The sequence below is a fragment of the Nesoenas mayeri genome (genome assembly GCF_963082525.1).
Source record: "Nesoenas mayeri genome assembly, chromosome: 2".
Taxonomy (NCBI): domain Eukaryota; kingdom Metazoa; phylum Chordata; class Aves; order Columbiformes; family Columbidae; genus Nesoenas; species Nesoenas mayeri.
Window position 1 is genome coordinate 117,225,533 of NC_137543.1, and position 27,306 is coordinate 117,252,838.

At 42.5% G+C, this 27,306-nt stretch overlaps 1 protein-coding gene across 1 annotated transcript; it reads right to left on the reverse strand.

The window, feature by feature from the left end:
* Window positions 1-27,306, reverse strand: CDCP1 (CUB domain containing protein 1; the record flags this gene model as incomplete). The annotated part of the gene is made up of 9 exons (XM_080339601.1): window positions 1-699; window positions 1,893-1,974; window positions 3,231-3,596; window positions 4,039-4,419; window positions 5,149-5,376; window positions 9,627-9,995; window positions 11,325-11,681; window positions 13,013-13,216; window positions 27,231-27,306. The coding sequence occupies 9 exons, from the start codon at window positions 27,304-27,306 to the stop codon at window positions 252-254; spliced, it is 2,511 nt and encodes an 836-aa protein (XP_080195727.1). The 3' UTR covers window positions 1-251.

The window sequence follows — 27,306 nt, forward strand, 5'->3', positions numbered from 1 at the left end:
CACCTGTTTCACAACCAGAAGTGCATGCAGTCCTGGAGTGTCTCGACTGTTTTTGAGTTCGCTAGATATTAACTATAAAACTGAAAGCTATCAACAGCTCAATGAAAAAACAAAACAAAACAAAACAAACTACAAACGCAAAACATCACAACACATTTTAAAATAACACTCCTCTTCAGTTTTCTTCCCTAGACACTTGTCCTTACAGGTAACCTGTATTTCCACAGGAAACTGCTATACCTGGCGTAAAATCACTCTGCTAATCTATCCTGTTCCTTATTTTCCATCAAGGACGTGGTCGTATCTCCATTATTCTTTTCATTTGTATCTCCATTGTCCTCTGTTTGCCCCGATTTCTGATGGGCAAATGTGTAAGTGTCATGGTCTGTGTCTGTCAGAGGTTGAGGTTCCTCATTGTTAGGAGAATGTTTAACGTCTTTTCTGAAGGAGAACGGAGGTGGAGAAGGTGGCAAGCTACCAACGGGTCCATCAAAAGGCCTGTACACATCAACTTCTGGAGTGACAGTGCCATTGGATTCCTTCAGCAAGTGCCCATAGACCATAGCATCATCAATAACTGCATAGACGTGAGACTCATTGTTTTTCCTCCCTTTTGTGAATAAGCCTTTTTTTCCAGGCACCTGGGTATTCACATTAGCATTGTACACTCCCACCATGGGATTTGGGCTTTTCTTCTTCCTGTTACAGAGTTGGAATTGTTAACAGGTCAGAAACAACACGTGGCTGCTGCATTTGAACTCAATAATGGCAGCTCCTGTTTACCCAACCCACCTACCCAGGGTCAGGCAACCTATCTGGTTCGAAGGCTTTACTTGCAACCTTAGGAAAAATAACTCTCGAATCTAGACCTGCTTTTATTGGCAGAGAAGAAAATAACTTCGCAATATTTGGTTACCTACTGCTGTTCTGCTGACCCTGAAGTCTGAAAGATTAACTCCAACAGCCTCCTAAGTACAGGTCCAGCTGTGCAGTGTACTGAGCCTCCCTACATCCACAGACATTAATAGGATCTAGAGGCCATCAGATCCTCACAAAACACAGCTGAGCGTTGCTGAAAACCAATAAGACAGTGGGTGTTCTATGAAAGTTGAATGAATTTTTCATGACTGCACTTTCTGGAGTGACTGTCCCAAGAGTGGGAAGACCAAAGGCTGAAATGTAGATTTTTAAGCCTGTATTTGCAAAGTCCTTCCTGTGTGGTAGAAAAATGTGCTCATAACTGCTCTAGTTATCATACTGCACAAATTCATTCCAGCTCCACAGCTTCAGGACCCAATCGCCCTACTAGCACTGAGAAACCCCAAGCTATAAGTGACCTCAGACTCTGCTTGCATGAGTAAGGCTATATGTTTTTGCTTTACACAACCTAGTTCTCTTCTCAAGGGATCATCTCATAGAAAAATGCTCCTACTTGGTGTGCAAACTCCAGAAGAAGCTGTTGGAGTTTGTGCAGATGAAAAATAGCTCTTAGTGTATCTCAGTGAGTTTACAGCTTATCTGAACAAAGCCTTGACTTAGAGGCACAGAAGTCACATTCATTGTGATTTCATTTCACAGGAATTGCTGATGAAGCCAAATACTTTACTTCCAGTACGGCCAGAAGTCCATGCTAAGTAAGGCCAAAGTAGGCAATGCACTGGGGGTGAAAGTAAGGACACTCAAGGAATGATGCTCTACTCTTGAAGTCAATCAATTTAGAGTAAAGCAGCATTCTTGGAGGCACACTACTTCAACCCGCAATGTGTTGCCTACCTCATGCTTCAGACCCTTGCTCAAGGGACCCATATCAACACATGAAACAGAGGCCCCAGCAGCTCTCATGAAACATCTTCTTGAACCGCTAAGTTAAACATGCCAAATTATGAACTTACTTCTTCTTAACACAGCACACAGTGAGTCCAATAGCCACGAGAACTCCAACTCCAGCGACCACAGCAAGTATCACTCCCAGGTCTGCAAACAGACAAGGTACAGGACATTGAGTGAGAAAGAAATCATTCAGGTCTTTTCTTAAAAACCAGTTGGGTTTGAACCTCCTCAAGAGTTTCTAAGTGTATGAGCTGCTTGTGCAGCAGGAGTTTCCAAGGTGTGCTCACCATGGGGTAACACAAGCCGTTTCCAAGAAGTTGGAGGCCAAGCGACAACAAACTTCTACTGCTAGCAGTGCAGCACAGACAAAAAAACCCAACCAGCCCACCAGCCCACCTCTGAGAACTCAACACAGCTGATGGGCTGCTAAACTTACATGAAACGTCTTGCATACCTCTGGCTGAATAGGCAGGGAAGAGAACAAAGTGCAGAGAGAGACAGAGAGGGATTCAACAAAGGAAACAGTGACATTTCACCAACTTCTCCTCAATACAATCCTTTCCACTGAAATACACAGATTATGTTGACCTAGGGTTTTCTAAAAGTCATAAAATTGATCAGTAAAGTCCACGTGTGAGCAAAGAAAAATGCTGTGTGTTTTAAAAGAAATATACATTACCAAAAAAAAGAAAAAAAGATAAATTAATTTGACACTGTTTCAGTTCTAGCCTGTGTAGCCAATACTTCTAAAGGGAGCAGTGTCCCACAGATGAAGAGGAATGCAAATGTGAAGCAAATTTGTACAAGCAAAGGCTACCCTAAAGATGCATTTTAAAAAAATTATTTATGTTTCAGAGAGATGAGAGACATGAAGAATGCAGAATTTGCTGTTAGTAGTCAGCACAATCTCCACTGAATGATCAGACCTGTCCCAGGGATGAGTATTTGCTCATGTGAACACTAAGACTAATTTAACTGCTAACATGAAGTAGAGACTACTTGGATGAACACGTTTGCATAATCAAGTCCCAGGTTGTTCACCAGGTCTGTGACCTTGGGAGTGAAAAAACATTACTCGATCTTCTAACACCTTCTAGCTGTGATCTCCAATTTAAGAAGCTAAATTAAATAAAGAAAATAAAATCCAGACTTACTTCCTCAGGCCCTGCAGTTCCCTGTCTCAAAAAAAACCCACCCAAACACACTAAAAACCATCCTTCCTCTCCAGCCTCTAGGAGCACCCAGATGTAACTCTCAGAGGTTTTTGTGGGACATGTATTTCTGAAAGCAAGGATTTCATAAAACCCACACCCAAGGTAGACTGGCATCCATTACTGTTCCCCCAAGGAAAAGCAAAGAAATAAGCAGAAAGCAAACCACCACAGCCTCACAGGACTCACCTATCTGCTTGTCAGCTAAAGACACCCAGAACTGCAAGGTCAGCTGTGTCTTATCCACAGGTTTACAGTTGGAGACGTTTACCCAGAAGTCGTGATACATATTTCGGGGCTTGGGCAGAAGCTCATCCTCACGGCGCACAATTTCCTCTGCCCCTAGCGTCTCTTCCTTTATGTTGACATAGGCACGGCCTGTCTCACACATGATGCCCATGCGGTCCTTGGAGAACCCCAGGCGGGCAACTTGCTTGCTGGGCACAACGACATACCAGGATATGGAGACATAAGGAGGTAGACCATAGGGCCAGTTGGGAGTCTGCAAGTAAACTTTAGCTTTTGGATTTGGACTCACAGTGAAAGTGCTCTCATCTGTAGTAAAGAAAACGAATAACAGAATTAAAACTTAGTTTTTATACTTCTTGGTTTTAATTTTTAAACTTTCTCTTTCAACACGTAAAATTATCTGGTCTTTCTTCTACATAACAAAGAAGTGTCACTTACACCTGCGACCAGCAAATTTATACAGTCAATTGCATCTCAGTACTAGCAATACAACTCATGTATCATCCCTTCCACATCAGTAATTATCCCAATTAGCACAGATACATCTGCAGAATTTCCTACAAACAATTAATTGCCACATAGAGTAGAAAGTTTCCTCCTTCTTCCAGGAAAAAACACTTCATCGATTCAGATTGATCCTAGCAATAGCTCCAAGACTAGACTCTAAAGAATTTAATTCTTACCTCTGTTTATTCATATGTGCTCTAAAGAGCACTGTACAACAAAGTAGTACAAACCACTACCTTACCTTTAATATGTGGCACAAAAGACATTTTCAGATCCTGGTGGTCAGAGTCATTGAGGAATCCTTTACCACATGTTTTTAAGGATATGGTGATATTATTCCGCATCTGAATCTTTTCAATGGATCCACCAGGGCAGAATACACCAACATTCAACTCTGTCTCTGGGGTGGCACTAACAATGCTGTAACTGTAGCTTGTGTTGCACCTCTGCTCTGGGAGGTGTTGCTGAAGTTTCAAGGATGGAGAAGTAATTTCTACGTTGATCAGATCAGGAGCTGAGAGCTTCCAAATAAACTTATGCAGACGAATTGGCAACTGGGTAATAACCTTGGGCACCAACAGGGAATATATCTTCCTCTCACACCACCGAAGATCGACACAGCCTGCAGTCACAAAAACAAGTCCCAAGGGTTGTATGTTTCTTGCAGAGGCAATATCTAGGAAAAGCAAGTTTTCCTGTGTACCAGAGTACCGTCAGTTTTGTGTTACAGACTCAGAAAAGCATTTGTGTGAGAAAATACCCTCTCTTAGCAACCTTCACCCAAGCATGTACCATTTGTAAAGAGCTTTCCTTAAAAGGGTGCATGACATCAAAGAAACAAACAGACAAAAACACATTCAAAATTTCTCACTCAAGATAGCACTTTTACTATATCACTGATTGACTTGGCCACAGCTGCAGCCTAGTCAAGGTCCAGATACATATTTTAAAACTCTACTGGTAGTTGAAAGCATTTGGGGAAATCCTATACTAAGAGGACATGCAAGCAGCACAAGACGCATTCCTGGTGGCCACCTTGGTCCTGAATTTTCACGGCTCTCCTATTCCATTTCCTTATTTTACAGTTTTCACCAAGAGGATTCCTAGATGCCTTCTGTCCTTTCCCTTCTAAGAATAGCTGCACAGTTTCTATTTTTAAAAATGTAGAATGGCGTAGCAAATAACAAGGTCACCTCCAAGTTCATACTACCCATCTCCCAGCTGGCCAGCACTTGGTTTCCAACCCCATTCTATTTGAAGGCCAAGCAGGAGAGAAGGTTTGGCTGAACACTGGGGAAAAGCATGCAAAAGCATTCCCTAAGGAAAAAACATTAAGGCACTTTTGCCATACTTATGCCTTTTTCAGCTGTGATCCTCAGACGGGACAAGTCCTTGCACAGAAAGGAGATCTTGTAGATGGCACCAGACACCAAAGTCAAGACACGGTCGCAGGTGCGAGGATCCTTGCAGATCAGGCATATCGGTTCAGACATGAGTGGGACGCGGTTGGGCCACCCTTCGAAGTGTATTGTTACAGTCATGTTCCATTCCTTGCTCAGGTCGACCAAATGGGTGACATCTGCAACGAAGAACACCCCAGAGCAGTTACTGGCAAGATGCGTGTGAAGCAGAACTTCCTGGTCTCACCCCATTAGATGAGCAGCTGTCATAGCTATTTCTATATTACCTCAGACAACATCATTTACTTGTTTCCATTAGTGTAATACAAACTCAGGCAGTATTGTATCACTCTTCTAATTTAGAAGTTTGGATCTTTTCACATGCAAACCCCATTTCCCCACTATTTTTCAGCTGTAACAGGGTAACGTGTGCTAGCCCCTTTTGAATAAGTTAGGCTATAATGTAAGGAGCTGAACTGACTATATTAGATTCATTTTCCTTAAGATGTCATGTTCTACTGATCACACAACAGTTGATCAGAAAAAGCTTCTCCATTCTCAAATTTCGTATTTATTGCAAGACTGCCATCTCAGCTAACTTTTTGTTAGTTTAGGTTTCTAAGAGCCAAGCTGAAGAAAATTGTCCAAAGTCAGTAATTAAGCACATCTGGTTGTCTGGAGTCAGTTAAAAATTAAACTAATCTAAATGCAAGCAGTAATATAGTTCAAAAGTGAAAAAAAAATGCCAAGTGCCGTACTTTGGCTTGAGTGCTGGCAGTCATCATGAGGGGCACTGGAGTCTTCAAAGATGCTTTCTAAAAGCATCTTCTGTTTGGCAGTTAAAAACATACAGAGATGTCACAAATTATCAAAGTCTGGCACCATGCCGGTGGGAAGGCTGAGGACCAAGCCTTGCTAGACTGCTTTGTTTCCTTCAAACAGCATGACTGAACTACCACACTGCCCTTCCATTTAATTGATCAAAATCATTCTTCCAGAATTTTTTCTGACTTGCTTTAAAATGCAAATCAGAGAGCTGGCAGAGTTAATTCTGAAAAGTAAAGAGCACCTTCCTTTTCCCCAACACCAGCCACCACTTCTGTTGCTGTCCACCCCTTTTGCCATACGGACTGCACACAAGCTGCTGCAGGAAGCCTTGTAACACCCTCTGAGTTCGCTGGACCTGAGGTGCTCAGGTGCACAGTGACCATCATCCCTGGCAGCCTCTCTCAAACCTATATTCAGTTCAAAGATCTCCTTAAGGAGGCACATACTGAGGCCAAAACTGCTTTTACTAGTGGGACAGAGTGCACCCTCAGCAAGTTTGCAAGAGCAGGGCTGGAAAGACGCTCTGCAGAAAGACCTGGGGATCCTAGTGGACACCAAATGGAAAATGAGCCAGCAGTGTGCTGCTGAGGCAAAGGTGGCCAACAGCCTCCTAGGCTGCGCTAGAAAGCATCAACAGCAGGTTGAGAAAGGTGAGTACCCCTCTGCTAAAGCACTGGCAAGACATTAGAAGTGCTGGGTCAAGTTCTGGGGTCCCCAGTACAAAAGAGAGGTGGATGTACTGGAGTAAGGCCAAAGAGCCACAGAGACGCTTAAGGGATAAGAGCATTTCTCACAGGAGAAGAAACAGAAAGAACTGGGACTGTTTAGCTGAAAAAGGTGATTCAGGAGGATGTGTGAACCTGTGTGTAAATGATACAGTGCCAGACTCTTCTCAATGGTACCCAGTGACAGGGCAAGAGCCACAAATTGAAATACAGGAAATTCTGCTTAAACATTTTTAAAAAAACCAAAAAAGCAAGGGAAGTCAAACACTGGGAGAGGTTACCCAGAGAACTTGTGAAGTCTCCAGAGAGACTAAAAATCCAACTGTACATGGTCCTAGGCAACCTGTTCTGGTTTACCCTGCTTGAGCAGCGGGTTGGAACTAGATGATCTCCAGAAGTTTCTGCCAACCTCAGCCACTTTGTAAATCTGTGATATCCTAGATGACTTGCTACAGCAAGTTGGAACAACAGGGATAAGCAGGGATGACAAACACCTTCTCCCACATAAGCTAATGGCAGTTGCAAATACTTGGAACATCTGGAAGGGGGAGAGGAAACAAAGAGGAAAAAAATATTGAATATTATGGCCATAGCTTAGTTCACAAAGATTAACTATCACATGCAAAGAAAGACATCGGATGCACAGAGCATGTGTCTCTGATGTCAAAGAAAGCAACCTGATCTAGTGGCAGGTGTCCCTACCCATGGCAGAGGGCTTGTAACTAGATGATATTTAAGGTCCTTTCCAACCCAAACCATTCTGTGATTCTATGATTCTATAAAGGCCAGATTAAAAATAAATAAATATATATATATACACACACACACATGATTACTCTTAATTTTTGGTTTTTAGCTATGGATCTTAAAGGGATAAACAAAAGGTGAATAAAATAGCTTTCACCTGTGTGGGAAATCACACACAAAAGGGCAAATAGTCAGGTGGAAATCTCTAAGTCATCGCCACAACCAAGCACAGAAGCTAGGATTTCTACCACAAGGTTACTCATTCTTCAGAGGTTTGTTTTTCTGCTGCAGCTAAACACAGAAAGGGTTAGATCAATAAATTATTTTGACTGGAAAGAGCTATATTTTCCTCTTACTTAATGATAAGCATCACAGGCAGCTGTGGACTACTCAAATGTTTGGGAGGCTTTGAGAATATGCAGATATCAATGCATTTTTAATAAGAGCTATGTTTAACTTGTACACTGCAGATGGCATTTTATGCCTTTTTTTAATAAAAGTTTCAATACTGTCTTGAGGGCTGAATTTGAATCTTTGATGGAACGAATATAACTACAAAATCACTCATGATATCCCACAAAATCCCTAGAGAAACCACTGCTGTCTCTTAAATCCAAGTGGTTTATTACTTGCATTTCACTCAATAAATGACAACTTGTTTTTTATTTTTTAGGTGATTATCCTCTTGTCTACGGCCCACAAACATGTTAAAATTCATCTTTGCTTTCCAAAGTAGAAAGGAGATAAAGCTGATTAACTTTATACAATGTTTTCTCTCTGTCTGGCTTCCAAAGTGCAACACACAATAAATGTAAGCAAACATGATTTGATTAACAACAATTTCAGGAGGATTTGCTGTTCATGAACGGAGCCAGATTAGGCAAAGAACTGAGAATTACAATGGTGAGATGCTGTAGACCCTTTCTGGATACATGACTTCAAGGTCCATACCATTCAAACTTCATCCCCTTTAAAATGACTTAGAAAGCCTCTAAGTAGCTCCTGCTGCAGCGGTAGTCCAAAGCATGGAATTCCTTCCCCCTGCTCCTCTGCAGTGAGGTACCTTGACTATTAACCTCCACCATGAACTGAGATCAGAGCTAAGAAGCCAGAGGATTAATCACTTTTTTCATATCTCATTACTTAGCCAGGTCTTTTATTTCTGGTTTTAGATAGATACCATGGCACTACATGTCATTGTGTTAAGCCTGTCTGAATTTGGGGCCAGAAAATAGAAAAAAAAAAGATTGCATAGTGTAGCAACAAGAAAACTAATGAAGAACCAAATGTGTAGGGCATATTGTCATTGAAGTATCTTATTGACACCTTTCATATCTAATGTGACTTCTTCACACTAAAAGATGTTTAGGCTTCCCTAGGAAGCAAAATAAAACTCAGAGGAAGGAAAGAAATGCATATTGATGCCATTAGTAGTAAGAAGACAATTTTACATCTCCAGTTTCACCAGTTCATGCTATGGATCCCGACCAGCCGTGACAGCAGGTTTCACCTGGCTAAGCACAACTGCTTATGTACAGAGCAGAAACTTGGGCTCGCATTTTAAGAATTACCTTTAAAATGTTGAATCTTAAAACTGAAAATTAAATTCTCCAAACAAGCCTGAACTTTATTTCTGTACTGGAGAAAAGGCAGTAACATGTGAGCCTTGACAATTCTGATCCAGCTTATAATCCTTGCCTGACAGCTGGATCAGGGCCCAGAGGGAACTAAGTTGCAAGGAAAAGCCGGTTTTGTTTATACAACATGCAAGACCTGATACCACAGGTGTTAAAAGCATTTTTCGATTACATGATGCAGGTGCTGGAAAAGGATAGGAATCTCCGTTTACAAGTTACAGTGTAAAATCTATGATGGAGCTTTGCACTCCATCACAAATTGCAAATTTTAGCATTGCTGTCCACCTTGCCACAATGACAGCCAGTGGTACCCAGGGTAGCATAACAGGCCTCAGTGTTGCTTGGCAACCCACCTCCTTAAATGCAAAGAGGGACCAAAGTTAAAGAAAAATGACGACAAAAAAAAAAAACAAACCAGTATTTCTCTTCCCTGTGGTGTTTTGCCCAGGTGTCTGTAAGTAAAAGCCCTGGAAGGGGCAGGCAGGTACTCACTCTCATCGACCTGGGGGTGCTGAACGACGACTTGGAAGAGCAAGCGGAGGATGCCGGGATTCTGGGCATCCTGATCACAGCCCTGCAGGGACAGGTTGAAGCTGCCAGCAATATTGGCAGGTTGGCTGTCGCTCAACTTGAACACCTCTGGGTTGCTGAAGGAGCCAGGGAGGTAGTACTCCACCCTCTCCTCCTTCCTTTCGCAGTTGGAGAGGCTGTAGTTGTGGAAAAACACGCTTGCTCTCATGTTGGGAGGGATCACAAACTGCCATGTCATGAGCTCATCTTCTGGAAAGCCCAGCGGGTAGTTTGGGGACATCAGGGTGATTGAAGACTCCCCCTTCAAAATGGATTCGATAATGCATAACCCTAAAATATGGGAGGAAAAACAACATACAAAACAAATTGCAATTAAAGGTGACATGCTGGCATGTGTAGCAGCCTAGCAGCAGAGTACTTTTATTTTGACAGTGAGATCAGCCACTTGAGCTATAGATTAGGCTATTACAAAACCCTCAGACTAAAACACATACTTGCATTGATGTTTTTGTCTTCAATTACATAAAAGGTAAGGGATATTTTTATGCCATATTTTCAGTTTAGTGGGTTTATCTTTCAAACACACAGACAGAGAGGCCTTTGTTTTTTGGAAAGGAAATAACCTATTTCCTACTTCTGATCCTGGCTTTACAAGAGGAAACGTGCAACCTGACAACTGCTTCTGCTTCATTGGGTTTTAGGAAATAAAGATGTGAACTTTTATATCAGCATGGTCCAAAAACTTCCCAGATCTAACAAAAGCACTTCAGCAAAGAGCCTCAACTACACATGATAAAACATGAGTAGAGCAACTGTGTAAGACACTTCATGCTTGGATGATCCTTGACAGCATGAAATTTTGTACACAGAGATTATGGTCTGGCTCTAGCACTCTGGTGAGGATGTGCAGCTGTGAGGAGTGCCAGGACTTAGAAAAATTCATGTTCTAGAAGCTCGAACCTGGACAAGATGCCTTCTATAACTGATGGCAACAACTGCAGAATTCAAGTAAAGAGCAAGAACATTTCCCAAAGAGGGTTTGTCACAAAATCATGAAGTAACACACTGATTGCTATATAATAGTCCAGGAATTGAAGAATATTATTGCACAATGTTTTATGTTACTGTGCAGGCTGAAACAGACAGCTGTATTTAAGCAGTTTCATGTGCCTTCCAGGTACTGCTTCCTTGTTGCTCACCTTTCTCTCCTGAAGAGAGGCATTGATTTGAGACTCCAGCAAGGCAAGGAACGTTTATTTAAAAATAAACAAACCCAACTACACACTGTAAGCAGCAAATAACTTTCTTGGCCCATACTAATTATGCCTTTTAGGCTCATGTGGCTGAAAGAATAAAAGCAACAGAGCAGGTATGTTTAAGTTTTAGGAAATTAAAAGAAATTGACAATGAGAAACGTGCACCAAAAGCAGCTTCGCAAAGTTTTCATAATTATTAGGTTAGCCAATCAAACTAAGATATTGTGATGCTAGAAGACCAACAGCTACCAAATTAAAAACCACACAACAACAGATGAAGTAGAAGCGAGTCAGGGGTGGCAGCACCAAAGCTAGAAGGTTACCCAAGAAGAAAGGTTTAAAGAATTCTCCTGCACTCTGCAGGAGGCGATTACAGGCGAGGAAACACTACTCTGGTACATACGTTTTATGGAAGCCCTGTTAGCTATGTTGAAGCCCGAGGTGGTGAGAGGCGAGTCCCATGGGAGGTGCAGAGACATGACAACTCCTCCCAGCAGCTTGACCCGAGACACTGAGCCGTTCCTGCAGAAGGTGCCAATGTTGACTGTGGCCTTATCGATACAGCTGTTGATGTTGTAGCTAACAAAATCTGGGCATGTCTCTCCTGGTTCAATCTGTCTTAGCCACGGAGTAGAAAATTTCAGTTCAAGTCCAGCCTTTGTACTCGCCTTCACATCCCAGATGAAAGTCCTGTTAAGGCGAGGTAGCCCCGGTGGGTAAAGATGAACATCTCCATAGGGACACGGACCTGACACACAGTCTAAATGCAGAGAGAGAACAGCTGTGATACACTATGGAAAGCATTCAAGTTAACAAAGAAATCGACACTTTCCTCTTCATTGCTGTTTTCACAATTTTTAGATTGCACTTAACTTCTATATGCATTAAAAGACACTCCTATGAGATGGTCACATGTTATCACTATACAGGACTCTTTGCCCACAGAGTAGACAGGACAAACCTGCTTTAGTCAGGCTGACTAATAGCAGGGATTCATTGTAGTACTCCTGCCTTGTTTGCTGAAGAATTTAGAAGGTATTTACTGAACAGGGCAGAGAGCTAAATGAACAGAAGGGTAAAATTAAGCATCAGGAGAGCTAGAAATCATGGATCTAGAGAATCAATTTCATCACTTCTCACTCGGAGAATTCCTGACAAAACATTCACCTTTAAATTTTCTACTGCTTGCCATGAACTGTATCTTTTCCTCGGTGCCCAGATAAACAATCTGAGGCTTGGATTTTGCAGAAGTGATGAGTAACAACTGCCACTGCAGAATTCTGGGGAGAACCTGGAAAACTTTTATCTGAAAAATCCAAATTATCGATATTTCAAGCTGGACACTAAAAATAAGCATACTTTAATCTATGTCTAGGCTCCAGTTTAAAAGAAGAAATATCAGAAGTACATCTTACAAATATATCATGAAATATTGTGAATATTACTATTTGCGTGAACCATATGAATAAAACTACAAAATGTGAAGAGAACTATCCTTGAACACCACCCCAAAAATAGGAAGGATGTTACCAAAGACTGAATGCCCAATCTTGTTGAGAAGTAGCACATGTTCATACAATTAAAGAGTACATTAACATACATACATCAGGGATAACATTCAAATCAAATGAAGGTTTAGTTTCAACTTCCAAATTTTCAGTTTCTTGACTTCAATAATGTTTGTTCATTAAATATAAGGAAACACACATGTGTCTAAAATGTTCGTGTTGCCCTTATAGATGCAATCAAGCTGTTCAACAAATAATGTGGGTAACATCATCATCAGTGCTTAGAAGCTTCAGAAAGGAAAAAAATATTCTTCGATGGGTTTTTAAACTGTGGGAGAAATGAAGGCAGCAAGGAATTTATGGAACAAACTATCATTTAACTGTTTCCAAAAGAGCCAAGTAACATTAATTCTGCCAGCCATAATAGAAAGTTCTTTAACTTGTGTAGTTTCAGTAACTCAAGGTTATTTATCAGTGTCCAAAGATTTCTTCTTACCCAAGATTATAGGGGATACCTTAATACAGTAACTGGAAAAAGAGGTATGTGGTTTTACTGGAGGAAAATTTCAAAACTGTATCTTACCAATATTTTTTTGAATTTCCATGATGAAATACTTCTCTGGAGTACTACAAGTGAAGGTAAAGGTTACATTTTCCCCAGGTTTTATCTTGAGTTCAAAGCTGATGGCATGTTTAACACGAATTCGGCAGATTGGTAAAATACCAGGTCTCAGTTTAATCATAACTGTGATGTTGTCCACCGTACGAAGAGAGATCGTAAAGGAAGCTAAGAGAGAAAAATAAATAGACATGTTTTGTTACAAGCATGTACGAGTATCACCAGCCTCTCCACATATCTCACAGATGTGATGCTGTCAGAAAGAATATTTGCATCCATGTTCCCAAAAGGCCCTGGCATTGGACTTATAGAAAATGCCTCGGCTCTTCCATGCCAGCACAGACAATATAGAAATCCACTTGCTGCATGTGCTCAGAGAGAGGTGTACATGGAATTTGTGTAGGACCAATTCTGCTGCAGTTTACTTCCACTGGTGTTATTTATTTCACATTTAAGAAGTAGCTCAACTATTTCTTTCAAATTTTTGTTGTCCAGACTTTGTTTTTCAGTCTTTTATGCTCATCATAGAGCCTGCTTCATTTTTGAATGCAGCCATCAAGTTGTGACTCAATTCAGGAGGTTTATTCAGCAGCCAAACAACAAAGGAATCCTCAACTTAAATTGTACATGACAGTAACAGGTGAATCCCTGGGTATATCTCAACAATTGCTCCGGGCCAGACTAGGTACTCCACCGATACCAAAGGCACATACCAACAGACATGTGGTCATGACCTGCTCCCACCTTTTACAACTAATTCCCTGAAGGTACAGGACATCCATCAACACCCCTCAGCAGCACAGAAGGCATTTGTAGCCTGGGATGGACCATGTGTGCTTGGATACATCATCTCCATCCCTGACATGACCATCATAGACTTATTGCTTTTGGGGAATACATAAAGGTCTCAGCAATCTTCACAGATTTCAACACATCCTTAAGCACTACCAAATGCAGGAGCAGCTCCCACAGGAAATACTGGAGCCACAGAATAAACCAGTTGTTGAATAATCGTCTCATATTGAATCACTAGCAATGTAACAAAAAATGGACCAAATATGACTGTCTTCTAAAAACAACATGCAACAAAAGACACAAAGGACCAGCAACTGGACATTCAGGAAGCCTACAAAACTTGCTAGCATCAATCCAATTATTAGCAAAGATTGAGCCCAGCCCTGGCTGAAGCAAGTACAGTTTGCATTGAGGTCAACTGTATACCAGGCCCAGGTGAAAATTTGAGAAAGGCCAGTTGGCAAGTTTTCTGCCAGTGGTTTTCACTACTCTCCCTTCCTTATTTCACTGTACAGAACAGAAGATACAATCAGTGTCTACAGCACTCGTGTTTTTAGTGTTTATGGAAAAAAAACAACATATACATATATATATATATTTATATATACACATATAAAGAAAGATCTAGAAATAAAGTAACCCCAAGTTCTGTTCAAAAAGGTCTGTTCCTTGAGTGGGACACCATGCAGGGCTGCATGACAAATCTCTGCCCATATGCCAGGTTGGGAATTCTCTTGTTCATTAGCTGCAATAAGGAGATTCACCCTAGCAAACCCAGCAGTGCAGCACCCCAGGAGAGCCCCTGCAGCCATTCCCACTGCCAGGCAGCGTGCCAGCAAAGTAAGAGAATGGCTGACTCAGAAATGCACATCTGCAGGGCACCCCAGGCTCTACCCAACTGCTCACCATCCTAAACATGCACCCTGGCCAATGCCAGCTGCTGTCACCCTGGTGGTGGTAAAGAGGCTGGCCAAAGCCCAGAGACCCTGGGGCTCACCTGGAGAGGGTTGTGGGGAACAGGGCTGAGCACACCTTGGGAACCCTTGGTTGGAAAAGCTCTCTCATGGGAGATGAGCACACCAGAGACCCTCAACCAACCCACCCAACTCAAAACTTCAGGTGTCGCAGCTGCAGAGAGAAGTGTACAGTTTTAGTGACTTGTGTTCCCACAAAAAAACACGCCTGTCCCATTTTTAAGCCTCCCTGATTTTTACAGCAATCTCATGGTTTTGCAGGGCCTGTCTTTCATTGCAATGTTTTGCAAAAGCCCCAGGGACCGATCAGTCAGCATGGGCTATTGTCCTTCCCTGCCACAGTGAACATTGCAGCTCCAGGTTTGCAAACACTAGGCATCAAAAATCTCACTGCTGGGTGGAGCAGGGCAGAAGAAAGTATACAAAGAGATACTCCATTGTGCATTTATTTGAGTTTTGTTGGTCTTGAGCCTTTTTCCAGCCTTTTCGGCTTTTCTTCACAATCTTGGAGTCAAAAGACTCAGCAAGCCCTTGAAACTGCCTTACCTATTTGCCACCAGGATCAAAGGCTTTAAATGAAAACCTTGAACATCACGAGGCTCTCCAAATTTTCGCACATACTTGTAACATGATTTTACCAATCCTCTGTAGCATTAGTAGGAACCTGGTCACTTAGTAACTTTCCTACAGCTTTCAAGTGACAGAACAACTCTCTGCCCTGAAGGTCTACGTTAAATTCCCTCACCTCTTCCAATAGCTGGCACTTACTGACATCTGTGTTTCTGCCCTGGAAATGCTTTCATAGAGGTTTTCAATCTGGGTTTTCCTAGAGTTTTTAAAAAATAATTTAAAAAAAAGACCACACGGGCTAGGAACTGCCTTGTGCAATGACCTTCCAAACAAACAAGGGACAATCACAGGGGCAACGTCCACGGGGTGGGGAATATAGAAAAGTAGCACCAACGACCAGGGCTGCTCCTCCTCCTGCTTCAGGAAGAAGTTTTCAAAACACAAACTGAAACAACTACTTCCAGCCTAGTCCAGAATTTTGTTTTCCATATAACTGGAAGCTTTAGGGCTTTATTTTTGTTGTTGTTGTGTTTGTTTGTCTGTTGTTTTTTTGGTTGTTTTTTTTTTTTATTATTTATTATACTTAGTGCACAAAATATCCTTTGACCCTGATGGTCATAATTATTCTGATGTTTATGTCATCCAGATATGAAGTGTAATAGCATAATACCAAAAATTAATAGCTATGGGCAAAAGACACTTCATTCTTACATATGGTAATTGTCACGCCCATCTACAGCCTATAAGTAATGACTGAAAAGTCTGTTCCTCACTTTCTTGTCAAACAGTTATTACTCTTCCTTTTCCCACCCCTGGGACAGCACAAACACGTGGCCAACCCAGAAGGTTGGAGAAACCCACCGGGGACACTAACAACCAGTACTTCTGCATCAAATGCTTGGGCACAGCTCTATGACCATTTTTAGTCATGAGGATTAAGTTTAAGCATAACCTTAAGGACATGGCTAGCTTCAAAACAAAACTAATGCACATCCTGAGCTGAAACCAGGGAACAGACATTTTGAATGACATTTTGAAACAAACGAGTAAATATTTCCTACAAAGGGCCAAAACAAAGCATCATGTTCCCCAGCCCTTGAAAGATCTGACTGCTGCCTGGGGTTTTGCCTCCCCCAACCCCTTTCCAGACTTCACAACCATGTAAACATTCATTTGATCTCCCTGCAAGAAAGAAGAACGTCAGGCAATGGCAGGTGAGACAAGGCTCCCGACAGCACATAGGAGAGACTGACCTTGCTCTCAGCTGCAAGGAAAAGGCATGCAGGTATGGACAAAATAAAGCAATGTTGCCTATGGTGTTCACAAAGCCAGCCTCATGAAACTCCACAGATAATAATTTTGGACAAAGAAACAAGAGAACAATGCTGCGATGTCAACAACAGCCAGATGCTAGAGAGGTGCTGTCAAATCATAGTGGGGGGGCGGGGCGGAAATCAGCAGAAAGTATATCCAGTGATCTCAAAGACACTAAAAATTACTGAATTGCTAACATCCCCAAAACTATAGCCACACACATGCAGCACAGTAGGCTACTTAATATCACCTTTATTGCACAGCTTTTATAGACATGAGTGAGTCTCTTGGTGACTCACACTGATCTCTCATTGTCTACGATTCCCACTGCATGCCTTTTGTTAGGATTACCAGTAACTATACATGTTTCTGGTAAATGAGGAATTTCCACTCCTCAATTATGCTGCACAGGGATGACACACAGGATATCCAAACCAACAAGAGGAAGCATTGCCAAGCTGGATCTAGTCTCTGTCTACACAACAAAGAAAATGTTGGGCTGGAAGATGTCAGAGGTGAAGCCTTCAGTTCTCAGCTGGTTCACAGGCTGATGTAGACATCTGATGTCACCCTAAATTGTTTTCGTCTAAGCAATTACAGTTTTGCAGCCTCCCTTGGCTATTTCTTCTATTGCTCCAGTCTCATCTGCATCTTCCCTACCACAACTGGATTTCACTGCTGCTCATCCTTAAGACTGCTCCTTTGTGACAGTTGTCTCATCTCAGCATCCCTGTATCACTCAGTAACACTCCTCTCTGCAAAAATGCGCCTTGGCTAGCTTTTTCTCAACAGCATGATTTTTCCAAACCTTTCATCAATTTTATCGCTCAGAGCTCTCCAATTTGTGTTAGAAACAAACTGCATAGTCTAAAACAAGTCATATTACTCCTCAGAGTATGGCCCAAGTTTATCTACTGTGGTTGCACCTGACACTAATCCCCAAGTATTTTTTAATATGTATATCTAAATGTCAAAAGGACATTTTTCCTGTACAAGAAGGGAGTGCAATGTGGAAGACAGAGGGACAGAGAGCATGCATATGTGTGTACAAGGCAAGGACTTGGCAGGACTGCAATTTTTATGGCTATGTACAGAGCCTTGCTAAACAAATCAGGAGTAAGAACAGAGTCCAACTAGTTTTGGCTAAAGAGCTGCATTTTATTGCAGCAATTTATCCATAAGGATCTACAAACTGTTTCATGGCTTCACTGGATGGATTAAAACAATCAAACCACTCCAGACAGATCAAGAAACCAAACCCCATGAGAGTTCTCAACAACAACAAAAAATCCCAGATCTTAATTTATTCCCCCAAAAACCACAAAAACTGTTGGTTTGCTAATTCTGGTTAAATCGTGGGCTTGTTCTACTACAGCCATTTTTAATAAAAACCAGTTGGATGGGGCTGACTCAGACACCACTCATGAGCTGACGGCAGCTGGAGGAGACGGGCTGCTGCAGGAGACGAGTAGTGGCAACGCTTGCCCCGGATATGAAGAACCTGGATCCAAACCTCTGTTCTGCCTGAGGGGGATCTGAAACCACACATCCAAAACACCTCTCCAGAGAACAGGCTCATCCACCGCAATGCTTGGTGCCACCGCCTCAGGACAGGGATAGCACTGCAGTGCTGTTTGCCTCTACAGCTTGGTAGGTTCTCCTGGAGAGCTCATCATCTCAGATTCTGAGCCCCTGCAGGGATGTTGGCCCACAGGCATGCTTGTAGCCTGCTATGGTTGTTTCACCACCCATAACCTACTGCAAAGGTCACAGCAAGATAGTGGGAAGCAAGAAGTATGACTCAATAATGCAGTGATCCCACCATAAGATGGATGATTTCACTTTCAAGCCATGTGAACTCCTGTTGCTGATGTAATGAATGGCCTCAGCACAGGAGACAGCAGCATTGGCAGGACACATCCAGAGTAATCCATTCAAAACACCCTTTGCTTAGTGAGGGGACCTCAAGGCTGTCTCCTGTGTGATGGAGACTGTAGGCTCCAGCTCCCGCATCCCAAGCAAATGCCCTAATGGCTCAGCTGAAAGAGACAGAATCATTTTGCTTGAAAGAGACCCTCAAGATCATTGAGCCCAAACATTAACCTAATTCTGACACCAAACCATGTCCCTAAGAACCTCATCTACGCATCTTTTAAACACCTCCAGGGATGGTGACTCCACCACTTCCCTAGGCAGCCTGTTCCAATGACTGACAACCACAAAGCAATTTTTCCTAATATCCAACCTAAATCTCCTTGGTACAACTTGAGGCCATTTCTTCTTGTCCTATCACTTGCTACTTGGGAGAAGAGACCAACACCTTCCATGCTACAACCTTCTTTCAGATAGATGCAGCAATGCTACACCTGATAATCCATTTCCCCATCACCTCCAACACAAATTCTTGCACAGTTGACTCAAATTTGCCAACAACAGGTCAAAGAATATTTCACAGAGTAAATGTCTCCCTGCTTTGCTGACCTTTGCTGGTATCTTATTGAATATTTCTTTGTCAATTTGAGTCCAACAACTCTTCAGTTTAATTACAGCACACAATTGCCCAAGCATCATCCATTTCTCCAGTTCCACCTTCAGTGCCCACCCAGATAATTGCCTTCACATTCTTCAAGCCCTTAGCAACATTAGTTAGGGACCTATACACCGTTTACACTCTTCTCTCCTACTAAACGGTGCTTTGAGCAGCAAACAGTGATCACAAGCACAATCACAAATTACAGCCAACCCTGCTTGCTGCAAGCTGTTGAAATCCTGTTGAACTTTATAAAGCAAACAGCTTTTCTGTTTACATTTAAAATGTAAACTATGTACTCATTGCTCAATGATGTCCTTACGTTTGGACCAATCTTCCAATACCACCTTTGCTTGGGATATGAGGCCCATATTTTGTGAAAGGATTGCTTTCAGTTAATCACCCAGCAAATTAAAGCTTAAAATCTGCAAGGGCTATAAACACTTTCAGATAGACGCTGCCAATGACTATTATGCCAGGGTAAAACCCCACATCTTGGGAGAGGGCATCTGGGGCAGAATATCCATTCCTCAGCCACCACAGGACAGTCCCCTAATCTTCACTGATGGTTTAAACTGATATCCAGGATGGGGATGCGAAGCAGGCGAGGTGTCATACATCCCATTCTCCTCCTCATCAGGGAAGAAGAGTGGACAATTCTGCGGTAACGATGTTACAAGCCATCAGAGCACAGTTCACAACAGAATGTCTGTCAGTACTCCAGGTCAACAAGGTTGTTCACTCAAAACTTGTTAATTCATTAAGTTAATTTGTAATGCCTCAAAGGAATAAAGTCTCTTCAGAATAACAGTAACTTTAAAAAAATGCCCTAATTATAAATTTAATTACTTTTACCACTTTCTCTGGAACCTTTTTAGAGGATAATTAAGACACTCACAAAATTATGTGTGTAAGAAACATTTTTAAAAGAAGCTTTTTTCACCAAAAGTGTGGAAAAAAGACATTTCAGGGCTTGGCAAGTTTAGCAGTAATTACAGAAGGGAGAATGTTGACTCTGGGCTGCCTTTTACATTTTGTTATTAATATTTTACAGGTATGAAGTTTTGTTGCTCCTGTAGAAGAGAGACACAGAGCTCAGTGAATGGCGTTGGCAAGCTGACTGCCAACTCAAGTACAACATTCAAAATGTAAGGTATGTGGATCTGTGGAGCCTGACCAGAAAACGTCACGCTGGCATGAGGAACACTAACCCCACACAAGTTGCTGCAGAAGCCTCCCTTGCTTGCACAGTTTATTCCTACCTTGATGTAAGCCAGTGAGAAGACAGCATCTTGGAGCATGTCTGAGCAGCTCTTCAGTCTTGGCTCTGGTTAACGAAGGTAGAAAAGTGTATTTCACAATCCGCGGTCCCTCCCATGCCAGATACCCTGACAACAGCTCTGCCTCTGACTTCTGAGGAACTTCAGATCATTCCTTTTCACTCCTCGCAGTTTGCTGTCTCTCAGCTCCACCCACGGACCGAGAAGAGCCAGGGCCAACTCCCAAATGCCAGTGTGATTGTACCTCTCAAAATAAGCATTTGCTCTGACAGCAAGTAACTGCACTCACTTTGTTCCCCAAGAAATCAAAAGGCACAGCTCAAAGCAGGCTGTCCCATAGCATCCTTGAGGATGGTCATTAAAAGCTGTCCAATGGAACAGGCACAGATAAGACTTTTGCCCTTCACTATATGAGACAGGTAAAAAATAAAATATAATAACCTGTTTTCTCACAGTACAGGCAGCCTGGGCACTCAGAAGCACCTGAGACCTTACTAACATACATGAAATACACATCTACCAGATGTTATGACTTGATTCTTCAGCTAGCTCCTCCTGAAGGTCTTCCAGGAGGTCCCATCAATACTATCTACATGGGGTACATTCAGCTACAGGCAGAGAACCCTCACTTCTGTCACCAGCTAATACAGAAACAGAAAATGTTGCTCTGACATAACAGCCCACAGTTAACCGTTTACTAAGCACAGCACAAAGCACGTCCTCCCCTTCATGCCCTAGTGGCACAAGCAAATGTTGAGAAAGATGAATCTGTATGGTCACACCTCCATCAGATTAGAGAAGTCTAAGTTGAGGGATGATGCCCAGGCTCTATCAGCTGAATCCTATGCTAAGAGAGCACCAAAAGTCACCAGGTGCTCTCCAGGAATTTCTTAATGGTTGGACTCAATGAAGCGGGTTGTTTATCCGCACCGGAGCTGAGGTTTGACAAGGGTACTCACACAGCCTCAATAAGATGGCTCATGTCCCAGAAACTGCTGGAAGTGCTCTGTTAAGATAACATCTTTAGTCTTTAATACTAGTCAGGCAAAGGTTTATAAATTATCTATAAAAATTTAAAGGTTTAAAAATTATCTATAAGTGTAAAAAATATTTTAACAGAAATTTAAGGAAAGCAAGTGGAGAGGGCACAGAGTTATGCAAAAAGAGTCAGTTTAGATCAAAACTGGCAACCAAGACCCTTTTTTCCCCATATTCTCCAGTTTAACACACTTTGCTGCAGCAAGTCTTTCTTGTGTGGAGACCAAGACCAGAAAGCATCCAAAGGAAAACCTCAAAGGAGCACCCAGAAGACAGTGGGAGGTCCTTGCTGCAGACATAATAAGAAAAATCGCCAGTCAGTTCAGATGAACAGCCCACTCGTGACAGCGGTGAGCAACACTCAGCTTCCCACCACACCGCCCCAGTGACAACCCAGCACCACAAGGTCACAAGGCAAAGGGGTACATCTCCATGCACGTTCACTGCTCTCAGGTTGTGTTTGTCTATCACTGCCCAGGACCTGAAGAAGGCCACGTTTAGCCATCAGCAATTACTAAAAGCAAATGGAAAATCAAATCAATAAGGAGACACTGGCGAAGAAGGATGAGTTACTCCCCTATTATCTACAGTAATTTGCAAACACAGCATATCCCTGTCATACATAACTGTTCCACTCAACACAGGTAACACCAAAAGCATCTTGACTTTGTCCTCAGCAAAGGATGGCTCGTCATGCTGTTTCTAATATGAAATATTTCTGGAATGAACAAAGTGCAAGGATGTTTAGCCTCTATCTAAGCCTGACGTGGGTTCCAAAGCTTTTTTGTATTACACACATATATAGAAATATGACTTAAGCTGGGTGATAAGGGCTACACCAATAAACCAAGCCCCAGCAATATTTATCTGTGAAAATATTGCTACTACATATTTCAAGGAGTCAAAGCTTAATTATTTCAGTAGCTTTCCTCCTACTTTCTTTACTAATCTAATATTATTTATAGATAAGATTAATTACTTTAAGTAATTAACAAGCCTGAACACAACTGACCCAAAGGATACCTGATATCAGGTGGGAAAGGTTCTTCCTTTATTTCATAAAGCAAGCCCTGATTTCTGTCTAGAAATTCCCATTACGGGGTATCAAGACAATGCGCTCAACTCAGAACAAAAATGAGAAGAGGATAATCTTCTAGCTGAAGAACAGTTTCCTCCATGTCACAGGTCCATGGTGGTACCCTGGACATAAGCTTCAGCAGCCTCCAACCCTCCCATCCCTTGTTTCTCTCCAGACAAGTCCTTTGAGCCCATGCCTTGAGCCAATGCTAAAAAAATAATTATCTTTAGCCTGTTCTTCCTTAATTATTTTTTGGCCGATGAGCTACTACCACTCATTAAATGATGACTCCAGGCACAAAAGGATCACCAGCCACTGAAGGAGTCAGGAGCTGGCCCACCACATCACCTTTCTTCTCTCCTGCCTCACTTCTTATCCAAATGGCTGCTATTTGTTCATGTTTTCAGTTTTGCGTAGGAGTAACCCCATGATCAAGAGCATGGCTGTCAGAGAAACTTCATTCACAGATGACTCCAGAGACCACAACCCTATCTGAGGATCTCTGGTGGGGACACTCAAACTGGTGGTCATTTGTGCTGCTATCAACAACAAGTTCAATTCAGTGTATTAATCCTCAAATATTTTCATGTTCCCACCACCTCCCATTCCCACTTAGACTGTCACATTACTTCTGCATCCTTTAAGACTTAAAAAAGACAAACAAATGAAAACCACACATACACAATGCCCACCTGCTAAAAACAAACATCTCAAACCTCCAAAAAATGGAACTGAGGAAAAAAAAAAAAAAAGTGTATTTTCTGGTGGAAAATTTAATGTAGTAGCTCTAGAGCCGAGGTACATGATAAATAAGTAATTCATTACACACACATTATTTTCTAGAGAGTAAAAAGTAAGCACTGCAGGCTGATAATGGCATCAGACAAGCAACAACAACAACAACCACCAGGCAAACAAAGGTACAGCTGACTACTCATGCACGTTAGTTGTGATCTTAAAAGGAGAGGTCTCGATCAAGTGAGCAGACAGCAATTCAGAATGGAAATAATCCAGCTTCTGCTGGCTTTGGGAGCAGCACAAAGACTGGTTACTTATATTCTGTCAGAACAGCAAGAAGACCCTGCTAGCACCTCATTAAATATATATATATATTAAAAGAAGCAGCTTTGCACGTCAAGACTGATGCATGACTCAAAACAGTCAGTTGCCAAGAAAAAGTTCACTGGAGGATAGAGCAAAAAACAGCACAGCATTATCTGCAAATTCACTTATTATAACAATGACATTATAAAGATAAACCCCAAAATACATATGCAGATTTTATTACATAAGGATACTTTAAATCTGAAATATTTGTTTATGTTTCATAGACGTCATAAAAGTCTGATTAACTTCACTATTAGTGTTTCAAAGAAACACATTCTTAGTTGAAAAACACATTTTCAAAGGTCAGATATGCGATGCTTCATTCACACTCCCACGTCTACGCACAACTATCACACTAAATACTTATTTCTGCAGTTTTCCATCTACAAGTTAACCAATGTTTCATTTGATAATGTATGTTATGCATAAAGTTGCATCTAAAGAAGAACCACAACCTTCTCTGAAGGCAATGTGACCCTCCATGCTTCACCTGCATGTTCTTACAGGACAGTCAGGACAACACTATAATACTGTACCTGTCAGGAAAGGGTAGAAAGAGGAGGTGAGAGAACAAAGGACTTCATCAAGGATGACAAGAGACAGCTTTAGAAACAGGCACATCAAGATTTGCAGCCCTCCCATCAGAGCACCACCAGTCCCTGAGAAGAAGCGCGTGTCCCTCATGATCACCTCGTCAGTGGTTCTGCACACCCAGCCTAAACCTGGCCTCACCAAAAGTGAGACTGCTGCCATTTGCAGCCAAAATATGGCAACAGCAAAGCCAGTACCAACCTCAACACAGGGCAAGGGGAACTCCTTAAAAATCGGAACGTACGTAGGAGTGTGGTGGAAAAATCTTAGCCTGAACTATCTCGGGTTTTCAGTAGAAGCCTTTACTCAAGAAATATTCCAGCTACAGTTTTGGTTGTGCAATAACAACAGCAACTCCCACTGGGATGAAGGACATACCAGACACACAAGATCTGCCAACAAACCTGGGAAGGCACCGTTCCCCTCTCCAGTCCCACTCATAGCACTGCAACCACCAGCCTGCCAACCCATGCCACTAATGCAGCTGAGGCTGAGCCACCTCTTTTTTTAGGGGGCTAGGGGCCCACGAAGAGAAGGAAAGCACTGCGTTAGTGAGCCTGATGGGATGACAGAGCACCTGGCATACAGGAGTGGTGGTGCTTGTGCAGGAGAGAGACAAGCGGGCAGAAACATACCGTTGGAAAGGAAGGGGCTGAAGTGGGTAAGAAGAAGGACCTCCATCAATGGCAGCAAATCACTGGGTCTACCAGTGGTGTTTTCTGCCACTTCACTATTTCTAACTTTGCTTTACAGAGCAACTTCATAGTTTGCCCAAGGCCAAGGTCACTGGCAGAGGAGAACTCTCCTGGTTCCTCTAGATGAAGCTAAGAAAGATCCAGACCACACAGACATCTTGTTTGTAGGGAAGGTTTGCACAACGAGGATAGGCTAGATATTTTTCATCAGACTTACCATTTTCCTTCCATTTCCTGTACCTTCTCACCTGATTTGGTTTTGCCACCTTCCTGACAAGAACTATTACAGTAACACACAAAGCAGACTTGCTTGGCTCTGCAGGACACAGCCTGCACCCACTGCCACCACACGGCTGGTGTCCTGCTCACTACTACACCCAAACAAACTAACGCTGTGGTCTCAACCTTCCATAAAGCAAGTATGAAGTGTTTTGTTTTGTTTTTTAAATACCAACATGGATGCATAATTTGTTTGGATGTTTCAGGCACAAGAGATGGGAAGAAGCTGGAGCAGATGATGACAATAAGCAAAAAACCAAAGTCATTAGCTCAAGAAGCGCTGCACTGTGCCTCAAAAGCAAGTCTGGGGGGTTTAATGGGAGGCATCAAGAAGATTGAGGAGGAAGAGAATAAAGGAACAAAGGATTTTGATATTTTGAAAACACAGTTTGACCAGAGGGTGAGGAATATGAGAATGTATGGTTAACAGGCTGCTGCATTTGCCAGTGAAGGTCTAGACCTATGTATGAAAAAAGATAAAATCGAGGATTTTTTCCTTTGCTACTATAACAATACAAGATCTTTGGAAAGTCTAGCTCCTCTGTTTCTAGCACTAACCCATCTAAGGTTTTAAAAGTTTGTTTCCTTTGAAAACAACACACAGTTAACCAGAGTATAATATTCTTCCTTTTTGCTTTGAAGAGGTGTAGAGGCAAATAGCTGCCATTCACCTGACCCAGAGGCAATACATTAAATGCAAATGTTTTAGTTAAAAGACTACATAGCTTGAAACTTAAACCACAGTATTGTCCAATTTCACAGCCAAGGTTTGAACTGTATTGTTTGTAATAACAATGGCCACAAGCCACACTTCAGCATAACCAACACAGTTAAAGGTAATAGAAACATTAAAAAGGCAGGAATTCCACATCAGATTCTTTCATAGTCACAGCAAATAACTCAGTAGTTATTTTGTATAAAAGGAGTTATACTTCAGGAGTCTTTAACAGGACCAGTAGCTACAAAATGACTGTTAAAATTTGCAGATTTACATTTTTTGCAATCAAGCAGCTTTGGAAACTAAGTAAAACCCTCCACGCTGTCTCTGTGTTCATAAACAGAATTCTTTTGTGGTCACAGACAGGATTTAAGAAAATTATTCATGGATTATATACGCAGGATTGCATCAAGCATACAGACAAGAGCCTCAGAGCTGGCTGTGAGCAGCTGTCTGCCACTAAACTTTCCAACACGCGTGGACATACACGTACAAACCATTCTGTTTCCCTGCACACACAGTTCATCCATTGCTCTACATAAATACCATTCCCTTGCCTAAAGGCTTGCATGATGGACACAGAGCACAAACCTGTGAGCCCCTTACAGATACTCCAGCTGCCTCTCTGGCATCTAGGGAAAAGGACTTTGTGAAGTTACTCGCGTAATCAATACTCTAGCAAGCGAGGACGTAAAGATCAAATCAATTATCTTGTTAGCATTTATTCCATAGAGAAAGAAAAAGAAATGCTCAAAGCAGAGGTGCTGAAAGCAGATGTCCCTGTCTCAACGTTATTTATCAGCGATGCCCGAGCACCCCGGCACAGCAGGACGCCTTTGCCGGGCACCACCCGCACCCGCGGGACGGGGAGTCGGGCAGCGCCGCGGTGAATCTTCCGTCCGGGAAGGAGACCGGTCACCGCACATGCAAACCCCACGCCTCCCATAAAGCACCGACGGCTACCACTGCCAAAAAGCACCGTATGTACATTACAGATGCGATTCGACCCTATTCCCCCCTCTCTTTTAGTAACTAATAGTTATTAAATGAGCACACAGAGATTAAACAGTCACCGCTCTCTCGCCTACGGTGCGGCCAAGCGAAGCAAGTGAGGGCTCAGCCTCACACCGGGCGGGTCCCCCCCTGCCCGAGCAGCCTCACCGAGCGACCCGAGGGTGAGGGGCCACCGCCTCGTCCCCAGCCCCGTCCCTACCTTCCCGCTGGAGGATCTGCCCCGAGGCGGCCAGGAGCAGGGCCAGAAGCGCGGTCAGCGCCCGGCCCGCCGCCAT